Source organism: Chinchilla lanigera, unplaced genomic scaffold, assembly GCF_000276665.1.
Source record: "Chinchilla lanigera isolate Chin_1 unplaced genomic scaffold, ChiLan1.0 scaffold00137, whole genome shotgun sequence".
NCBI lineage: Eukaryota > Metazoa > Chordata > Mammalia > Rodentia > Chinchillidae > Chinchilla > Chinchilla lanigera.
The window spans coordinates 3,440,520-3,450,396 of NW_004955538.1; the positions used below are offsets into that span (position 1 = coordinate 3,440,520).

At 63.5% G+C, this 9,877-nt stretch overlaps 1 protein-coding gene across 2 annotated transcripts; it reads right to left on the reverse strand.

Annotated features, from left to right (window-relative positions):
• Nucleotides 1–3,978: 3,978 nt before the first annotated feature.
• On the reverse strand, nucleotides 3,979–9,877 carry Nudt14 (nudix (nucleoside diphosphate linked moiety X)-type motif 14). Of its 2 annotated transcripts, none has more exons than XM_005410856.2 (5): nucleotides 9,595–9,877; nucleotides 7,231–7,274; nucleotides 6,735–6,799; nucleotides 6,352–6,589; nucleotides 3,979–4,312 (listed from the first exon to the last, which is right to left on the reverse strand). In XM_005410856.2, the coding sequence occupies exons 1-5, from the start codon at nucleotides 9,673–9,675 to the stop codon at nucleotides 4,075–4,077; spliced, it is 666 nt and encodes a 221-aa protein (XP_005410913.1). In that variant the 5' UTR covers nucleotides 9,676–9,877; the 3' UTR covers nucleotides 3,979–4,074. The 2 variants fall into 2 exon arrangements, with proteins under 2 accessions (XP_005410913.1, XP_005410914.1); XM_005410857.2 differs by having other exon boundaries at nucleotides 3,984–4,312; nucleotides 6,352–6,577.

The following is a 9,877-nucleotide window of genomic DNA, read 5'->3' on the forward strand; positions in this document are numbered from 1 at the left end:
GCGGCAGAGGTGGCGGCGGGTCCCGGCCTCGGCTCTGCGCGCCCGCGCTCCGACACCGCAGCCAACAAGTTCAAGACGAGACTGACAGCTCGCTCGCCCATTCGTCACCCGCGCACCTGCATATGCATGAGGAGGCGGGGCAGCGCCACTGGGTGGGGCTGGGGGGGCGTCCCGGCTTTAAAGGCGGCGAGGGTGCGGCCTGGGCGCGGGGCGGCTGGTCGTGGGGCTGCCCCTTCGCCCTCGCCCTCGCCCTCGCCCTCGCCCTCGCCCTCGCCCTCAACCTCGCCAGGCGGAGGCAGCCGCGTCCCGGCGGGGGTCGACTGGGGTGCCTCCTGAGGTCGCCGCCGCTCTTACCTCTCATTCATGCGCCTCCTCCGCGCCGCTCCTGGTCCCAGCGGAGATGCCGCCTGCCGAGCGAGCCAGAGCTCGCCTCCGCTGCGCGCCCCTTCCCCCGGGACCCTCTGGCTCCACGGCCTCCTGCAGCTTCCCCGCTCGCTGAAGGGGGCGCTGCTGCCCTCCGACGCCGGCTCTCCCCTCCGAGAGGCACGGGTGGTCAAGCAGACAGTCCACAAATGTTTCTTGGTGTGGACGGGTTTGCCAGGCCACGCCTTGGAGGAACACCCAGGCCAGAGGTCCATACTCCGCGGTCGAGGATGCGGGAAATGAGGAAGCCTAGATGTGCGCATCTAGAGGGCTGCCCCAAAAGGATCCTTGGGCTGCCAGGTTCCCCTCAGCACCACACCCTTGCCATCTCCTTGGTGACCTCGCTGTTCCTTGACAGGGTCAACACCAAGGGCTGCTTTCTCCAACCTGCTGTCCTGCACTTGGGCCTTTCCAGGGCCAGTGTTGCTTTAGGGGTTGGAAATCCCCGTACTGGCTAAGGGTTTCTGGGCCACCCTCCCAGAAGCTGCGTTCCCCACCACGTTCCCCACCCTGGGCTTAGTGTACACAGTGTAGTCAGAATCTGAGTCGAACCTGCCTGGCACCCTGATGTAGGCAACTGATACCCTGGGAAAACTCCACACCAGTTCCCTGCTTCCAGGACAAGGCTCGGGTCACAGCGAGCCTTGAAGAGGTGGGCTAGGTTCCCCAAGACCCAAACTGCTGGTTCTGTCTCAGGTTCCTAGCCCACTGATCCCCTGGGTAGGCTGAGCTGGGCAGGACACAAGCCACACCAGGCCTCTCACAAAACACCCCCTTACAGGAGTTGGGCTGTGTACAGGGGATCCAGGGGCTGCTCCTTGCAGTGGGGGCTCCCTGTGAACAAGTCCCCTCCCCACTCTGGCCTGGAGGGGGCGGTTCCCAAGGAGAGAGAGACCTTGGGTGTCCCTGCCAGGCACTCGACCAAGTAGTGAACAAGGTGGGCACCGCCCCTGGGACCTCTATCCATGGTGGGTGGGGACTTAGCAATCCAGACCCCAAACCCAAAGGCTGAAGCAGGCAAGCAAAACCAAGCAGAAGGAGTCTGATGTGCCCCAAGGGTAGTCAAGGCCACCAGGTAAGGAGTGGGGACAGCACGTGCCAAGGCCCTGCGGTGAAGGAAGCCTGCATGGCAAGGACACAGGGACCAGAACAGGCCTGTGGTGAGACTGAGGCTTCCTGCTAGGACCGACAGGAAGTCAGAGGGCTGCTGAGCCGCCCAAGGTGGCGATTCTGATCTGGACCCCTGCTTCAGGCAGGGGCAGGGGAGAGGGGTCTGGTGTGCAGGGTGAGGAGGGGATTCCAATGTCAGTGGGACAGAGCCCAGGCAGCCCCCAGCCCTCCTGCACCCACCCCCAGATTCCTACTGCTGGCCAGCTCACGCAGCAGGGTGTCGACATGGGTCCTGCTTGGAGCCATCACTGCACACTTGTGAGGAACGCTTGTCTCGTGCGCATACTGGTCTAGCAGGGCAGACCCCTCCTGCCTCCCTTCCAGCCCTTTGGGCATGAGACCTGGTCCTTGTGCCCGGGACAGCACAAGCGGTCTTTTCCCACCTCTGCCAAGGGTGCCACCTGCCCCTAGTCTCCTGGCAGTCATAGTCTAGATCAGATCTGTCCAAAGGTGACTCCAGGCTACCTTGCTCACAGGGAGGGGCTAGGTATCAGATAGGACCCCTCCTTCCCGGGGTCCCCTCTATAGCCCTCAGGCCAGAAAGGCCAGGAATCACTGGGGCTTTCCAGGGTGGCAGTGGGTAGCACTAGCTCCACAGATCCATGTCTCACCCAGCTGGGGTCAGGGTGTAGGGATATTCAGCCCCCTCCCTTGCTGGGCGGGGCGTCCTCCCTCTTCATCTCTACCCTGAAGGCCCCTGGGGAACAGCAGAGCTAGGAAACCCTCAACCTCCTAGCACTGCCATTCTCTGCTGGGGGCTTCATGTGCTCTGAGTGGGGCTCGGCTTGTGCCAGGTGACATGCAGAGGGGGCCACTCAGCCTGAGCTGGAGCTGTAGGCCTGCAGCCCCTCCTGTGGACCAGGCTGGAGACAGGCAGCTAGGACCAGGGCAGAGCTGGCTGGGCTCAGGAGTGAGCTGTGCTTCCGCTGGTGTCCTGAGTGCTAAATATAGCAGCCAGGGAGGGGAGTTTCCGGTTACAACCCCCCCCATGCCGGGAAATCGATGCCAGCTCCATTAGCCCCGCATGGTGCCTGCTGACCGCCCATCAGGCGGCAGAGCCAGCAGGGGCTCGACTGTACCAAGCTCAGGTCCCCTGTCCCTGCCTCTGCCCACCTACCACCCAGAACCTTGCCCCACCCATGCCCACCGGTGCCCCTTCACAGCAGCAGGCAGCACCTGCAGGTCACCCCAAAATGCTATGGAGCCCCCTAAGATGGGCATCAGGCAGGCTTCCCATGGAAGGAGGCAGGCCAGGTGGCCCCTATCCCGGAAATCTGTCCTGCTGGGAGACACCTCTACCAACTTGCATAGCCCCTTGGACACAGTCACGCCCACCTAAAGGTCCCTCCTACAGCCATGTCCCTGCCTGCTGGATCCCACAAGACCCCACCTAGGTCACAGCCAGCATTTGCATACAGGTGGTACTGCCCAAGGGGGTCCCTGCCTGGGCCAGGCCACACAGGGTCCAGTAACATTGTTCTTAGAGTTCCCAGGCTGCTGCCCAGGCCAGCACGAGGGTAGTCAGGGACCTTTCATGCTCGGACACGCAGAGCACCTGTGGGAAGGCAGTCCTTCGTTTGGTCCACCATGGGGACTGCAGAGCTTCAGAGCAGGCAGTCCTGATGGAGCAAGCTACTGGTCCCCTGATCCCATCCCCTGAACCTGGGCTGCCCCTCCCAGGCCCCCAGCATTGCCCAAGAAGCTGACCAGGGCTGAGGCTCTGGGCAAGAACCAGCCAGCCAGGTAGCCACCGTCGGAAAGGGTCACCCCCAGACAGACTGCCCAGCAGGCCCTCGGAGCAGAAGCTGGATCCACACACCTATCCCATAAGCAGGGCTCACACAGCTGGCCAGGGGGTGACTGCTCTCCTGGCACTCCAGGCCCTCTGGGTACCAGCACTCAAGGCCAGCAGGGCACAGGGCTAGCACCTTGGGCCAGGCTGCTTGTGCCAAGGACACTGCGGTCCAGGTCCCAGTGAGGAATGGCCTACACGCACTGCTCATGCCCCAAGGTCCAGGGAGACCCACTCACAGACCCCAGCTCAGGGGGCACACAGAAGTGGTCCAAGCGCAGCAGTAGGCTGGACAGAATCGCCCACCTAGCCAGGAGCAGGAAGTGTGTGCTGTGAAGACTAGAGCTGGCTCCACCCCACACCCATGGACATGGTTCACCCTGGACATACTGACCAAGGAGCCAGATCCTGGGGCTGTACACTCTTCCCCCTGCCCCAGCAGCCCCTCCTGTAGCCTTAGGCCAGCCTGTCCCCATCCCCAGTTAGCCATCCACTGGCCCCCTGCAGGCCCACCACAGGGCAACAAGGGGCCTTCACCAGTAGCCAGCCCTCCCCTTCTCCTTCCAAGCTGCCCAGGTTAGAGCTCTGCATGGTGCCGTCAGCTAAAGTACATGGCTTTATTGGTCCACAGGGCAGGGCCAAGCCTGGAGCTGCCTCAGTCCAGAGCCCAGTTCAGAGCCCAAGTCTCACTACAGACCAAGGCTGGGGGCCACCTGGCTGAGGAACCATGAGATGCCAAAGATGACACCGAGGGTCTTGGGGATGTTGGGGTTGTCTGCGAAGGCCTGGGCGCCATCCAGGGGCAGGTGCACAACCTCGATGAGTTCGCCCTCCTCTGCCAGGCCCCCACCTGGTCCGCCTCGCTGGGCATCTGTCACCTCCGCGTAGAACATGGTCTGGCTGGAACCTGTCAGTCCCACGCCGGACCTGTAGGGTGGGATGGGCCTGCTGAGCCACAAGGTGGCCCCACCACTCCTGTGTGGCCCACCCTGGGTAAGGGGGACCTAGGCCACGCCGAGTATGTCGTCTGTGATTAGCTGTTGTACGCAGAGGCAGGAGGGTTTTACAGATGGAATTCAGGGCCCTGATGACTGACTTGAGTTCATCCCAGGTGGGCCTGGCCTTCTCTGGCAGGTGCTCAAGGGAAGGGGTTTCAAGGTCAGAGATGGAGGGAGTCAGACACTCTCCTGCTGCCTGAGATGGAGCACCTGACACATCAGAGGACATGGGGCAGGGCTTACAAGCAGGCAAAGAGCTGCGAGTGGCCCCCAGCTAACAGTCAAGGAGGAAACGGCGCCTCTGACACCAGGGGACCACAGCAGAGTGCCACGGCCGCTGCACGGGCTGCGAAGAAGCCCCCAGGCAGATACGCAGCCCTGGCTGCAGTCTGGTGAGACCTTCGTCAGAAGCTGAGCCCCCTGCATACAGACCCCAGATGCACAGAAACCAGAGGCACACCAGGCACTCCCCAAGCCCCTGCCCATGGCAGGCTGCTCTGCAGGTACCTGCTTGTGCACCCCTGCTCAGTGGACCCCCAACACGGGCACCCGCTGTGGGAAGCAGGGCACCTCAGGACTGTGTGCCAAGCAAACCAGGCAGTGGAATGGGTCAGCTGCATGGCTGCATGGTGAACTGGCAGCTGCAGAGGGTGAGAGAGGATCTCTTTCTTGGTGGGGAGTGGCCCAGACTGGCAATGCACAGGGACAGAAAAGGTGACTGTGTGGGCATAGGGTGGCAGAAGGGGATCTGGCCCGAGGGATGCAGGATGAGAGCCTCAGAGATGCACCTGACAGCGGGGATCAGATATGGAAGACGGGCACCCAGGCCGCCCCAGCTGCTTCCTTGCCCTCTCTCCACATGCTCTCCAGGGCCATAGACAGGGAGCCCTGGGACTGTGCTACTTGTCTTGCCTGTGAGAATGCAGGGATGTCCCCCGCCCAGCCCAGCCCAGCCGCACACAGCCACAGCCCTCTCTTCAGAGTGTGCACTGGGCAGGTGCTCCCCACTGAGTCCCCTCGGCTCAAAGCTCTGCTAAGGAACCCTGCAGCCAGGGACGCCTGTCCAGGTGTGCAGGCACAACACCTCCTCCAGCAGCCCCTGCCTTCCCCTCCCACTGGCCCAGTCCCAGTTCAGGACCTCAGCTGGGTCATCAAGAAATCTGCAGATGGGGCTGGGGATTTAACTCAGCGGCAAAGCGCCTGCCTGGCAAGCGCAAGGTCGTGAGTTCGGTTCCTGGTACCGGAGAAAAACCAAAAAAAAAAAAAAACAAAAAAAACAAAAAAGAAATCTGCAGATAACTAGGCCAGTCCTTGTCCTCCACATGGCCAGCCTGTGGGCCTGGAAGCCTGCCTTCAGGGGGAGCCCCACCAGGAGCCCCAGTGAGGACTCTTGGAGGCTGAGACAAGAAAGCCCCAGGCCTAACAAGGGAGGGTGGAGTGGCCCTGGCCTTGAAAAGGTTGCAAAGTGTGGTGCTCAGCTTGGCTAGGGGTGGCCCTGGAAGACCTCAGTTGGGGTTGGAGACCCCCCTCAGTGTCTCCAGGGCAGGGCATGGCTTCACCCAAATATCCTGTTCTGAGAGGGTGGACCCAGTTGGTGGGACCCATGGAGGCTGAGAGGGGTCATCCAGGTGTTGGTGGGGACAGGCACCAGGCTAGGCTGCCCCTATGCCTCTCCTGAGGACAGTGCTGTGACTCACCCCACCCCCAGCGCCCAGTGCTTAATCCCACAGGAAGTGGAGGCATCTGTCGGCAGCAGCTGTCACTGAGCTGGGCCCCACACGCTGGGCTGCAGGGTGGGGACACAGGCAAGTGTACCCAGGAGGAGCCTAGGACCTGGGCTCTTGGCTGGCTGTCAGAAGCAACTCAGGCCCGCCCTCCCACGCCACGCTGAAAGATAAGGAGGACATTCTGCTTGCACGACAGGGCACTCACTCCCACCCCACCTGTCCCACCTGGGCCACTGCTCACCTGTATGTGGCGACCCGCCGCAGGTCAGAGGGGGCCAGGCAGTAACCGCACTCCTCCCAGGCCTCCTTGCAGGCCACCTGCTCCATTGAGAGCCCAGGCTGGTCCATGAGGCCAGCGCACAGCTCCACTGTCACACCCGCAGAGCCAGGCAGGGCGGGCAGCAGCTCTGGGGGACCGTCCTGGGCCACAGCTGCCAGGGACCCCGGGAAGCGGCGCTCCACCTCACCTGCATACACAGCTGGATGGGGAACACAGCCACGTGGGAGTCGCCTCCCAGCGACCTGCTCAGGGCCATAGCCCTCACAAGGCCTATTGCCCCTGGGGCCCCTCCCCACGTTTACTTTCGGACCCTTGGCCTCCCCCACCCCACCAGAGGGCCTCACCTGGCCGGAACTGCCTCACCAACACCAGGCTCCTCCGCGAAGAGTTGAACAGGAGGATGGCCACACTGCAGGGTGGGGACTCAGCAGGGGCCCTATTCCCAGCTTACCCCACCCCCAGCCAGGAAGGTTTGGCCCTTACTCAGGGAGAATGAAACCAGCCAGGCCCAGAGATGGCCAGGGACAAAGCCAGGCTAGGCCCTGGGCCTACTGAGTAGGGGTGGGTGGTAGGCAGTGGAGGCCAGGTAACTGACAGCCACTTGCCCGATGGCCAGCTGCCCACAGCTGCACCCCAATGCTAGGGGCCAGTGCCCCACGCTGGCCCCTCGAGCCCTATAGGCAGGTAACTGTCAGGCCTTAGCCTGCTCTTGGGACAGGAAAACCAGTGGCTAGCTGGAGAGGGGATTAGTAAGGGCCATAAAGGAGCAGAAACAGGGCAGGAATGGAACCCCAAGCCCCAGGGTCCTCACAGGCCCCAGCAGCCAGTCCAGGCCCTCACCTGTCATGCGTCTTCATGAAGTCCCAGGACTTCTGGACACCATTCTGAAAGAGGCAGAGTGGCAGTCAGCAAGTTGCAGCATTGCCAGCATGGCAGAGCCCAGACAGATCCGCTGCCCATCAGGAGCTCCCCTCAGGAGCTTGGCATGCAGGCTAAGGTGTACCCAGTGAGGGGACAGAGAGCCTGGGCAAAGGCAAGAAGGACCCATGAGCACAGAGCTGCACAGAGATGCATGCTGTCACCAATTATGGGAAGGACCATGGTGGGCACAGGGAGGGAAAGTATAGTGATGGCCTCAGGGGCATACCAGAAAGGGTCCCAAGTGGGCAAAGTCAAGCTCACCACTAAAGCATACATGGGCCCCTGGACAAGGCACACAGGCAGGCAGGGAGGATCGGCCAGCCTCCTGAGTGACACCAGCACCAGGGGGAGCTGGCCTGGGTCACGATGCAAGGTTTGCCAACCATAGTCCTGGCCAGGGCTGACCTCACACTTCCTGTGGTCGCATTCCCAGTGTCCAACAGCACTCAGTGACATGAGGGGCTGGGGTCGGGCTGGGCCCATGGAGGAGCCAGGGTAACAGCAACAAGGCTCTAGGTATGAGGAGCCAGCACCCTGCTGGCTAGATGCCACTGAGCAGGATGGGCTCCACCTGGACCGGAGGTGGTGGCCACTCCTCCCAGGGGTCTCAGTAGATGGCGCTGGACTTGGACCCTGTCATGGCACCCATCCCCAGTGAGCATGGCCTACCTTGCCACTCAGGAGCAGTCCCTGAGGACTTCCTGGAGGTGACGCTGAGTGGGGAAGGGGATCCAGGCTGGAGCCTGGTGGGCGAGGCCCAGAGGTGGTTGGCCCAAGTTTGGCCAGAGGCAGAGGCGTCCTGGTTTCCAAGGTGGGGGGCAACGGCCTGCCAGGTCCAGCTGTCTGAGAGGCCGTTGCAGCACCACCCTGAGAGGCGAGCCTGGGCCTGCCTGCTGTCTTGCCACCCAGGGAGGCCGCCACCCACTGGGCCACTCCAGGGGAGGCCCTTGAATCCTACCTCAGAAGGCTGGGCCTGCCCTAGGTCACGGTTGCCCAGGTAGGCTTCAAGGACCCTCTCAGCTCAAAATCAAAACTTTGTCAGAGGCGCAGGGCGGGGTCCACCAAGACCCACAGAGGCCTTGGAAGGCAGGGACAGGCCAAGGTGCATCTGCCCCTGCTGCTCAAGGCCACAAAGATCCCCTGCACTTGTCCACATGCCCACCACCAGGCCTCCCTAGGTCAGGCAGCACAAGCAGCCAACGGGTGCAGCTGCGCCCCAATGGCAAACCCTGTCCTGTCCAGTGTTCCTGGTAGCCATCTGGGAGGTGGAAGGAGCAGCGGACCCCCTCCCACAGGCCCTGTCTGGCTCACCAGCCCACCTGCACACCTGCCCACCTGCCCACCGGTATCAGCCATCCCATGCCGCCAGGTTCCGGGCCCTGGCCCAGTGAAAAGGAAATGGCTTCCACTCTCATCTCCACCCTCTGTCCCCCAGCTGGTCCCCTCCACGCCCCTGGGCTCACACTGCCCTCAGTGCCCTGTCCTCAGAAGCACGCAGTAGGACCACTGCGGCAGGGAAGGCACGCCTAGTGAGGTGACAGGTAGCGGTGGGTTTTTCCCAGGGCAGACGGGGCACCAGAGCCGGACCAGCTGGGGTTCCGGGGGCTGTGCTGTAGAGGCAGGAAGGGAGTTCTCCTGCGTGGCCTGGAGGAAGCAGCTGCTGGCCACGAGCTGGCATAAAGAGGCGAGGACAACGGCAGGGGTGGGGGAAGGTGGCCCGGGCAGGAAGCACAGTATTTCCGTGAGCCTACTGTGTGCCCCATGCTAAGCACAGGCTGTCCCCGGGCCGTTCCGCGCTGAGCAGTGACGGTGCCTTCCCCAGCGCCCCTCCGAAGGAAGCCCACCTTGAGAGGCGCCCTCTTCCGCCGCCTCCCTTCTACCCATCTATCTCGGACTCCAAGGCTGAGCAGGTGGGCTACCACTTCTGCGATCCCCGGACCAACCAACGAGTCCAGACGCAAAGGAGGACAGGGGTGGGCCCGAAAAACACGAGACCAGCGGCGCTCCCTGAAGGTACGGTGCTCCTCCAACCTCCCCGCCCAGCCCGGGACCCTAGAGTCTGGGATTCCGCGACAGGGCACGGAGGTGGTGCTTAAGCCCCGAGCGGGGGCCGGGGCCCAGGAGGGCGGGGCCTGCAAAGGCGGGCGGGGGCGGGGAGCTCCCGGGGCGAAGGCGCTAGAGGGGCGGGGCCTCGCGGTGGAGCGCGGAAGGGGCGGGGCCTTGGGCGGGGTCCGCGGGCAGCAAGGCAGCACGGCCGAGGTGGCGCGGCGGGAGGGCTCTCACCTGGCGGTAGTGCAGCCGGAGCGGACACAGGTACACGGAACTGGGGCAGGGGCCCACAGCCGCGCCCTCGATGCGCTCCATGGCGGCAAGGGCGGGCCGAGCGGAGGTAGCTGCGCATGCGTGACCGCGGCTTGGGCATGCGTGGCGAGTGAGGGGCGGAGCGCAGGTGGGGCTGGGTCGCTATGGGCGCCAGAGAGTGGCGCGGGGCGGGGCGGCGCGGGGCGGGGCCTGGCCGGGGAGGGACCGCCCACCCGGTGCCTGGCTCCTGGGTCCCGGAGCCTCG

What these genes read in the sequence shown, in the direction of transcription:
- Nudt14 (XM_005410856.2), bottom strand. Translation starts at nt 9,675, where the DNA reads ATGGAGCGCATCGAGGGCGCGGCTGTGGGCCCCTGCCCCAGTTCCGTG. An exon ending in GGTGAGGCAGTTCCGGCCAG is followed by an intron (nt 6,590 to 6,734) that starts GTGAGGCCCTCT and finishes TTCCCCATCCAG; the next exon opens with CTGTGTATGCAGGTGAGGTG. An exon ending in CGGCGGGTCGCCACATACAG is followed by an intron (nt 4,313 to 6,351) that starts GTGAGCAGTGGC and finishes CCCACCCTACAG; the next exon opens with GTCCGGCGTGGGACTGACAG.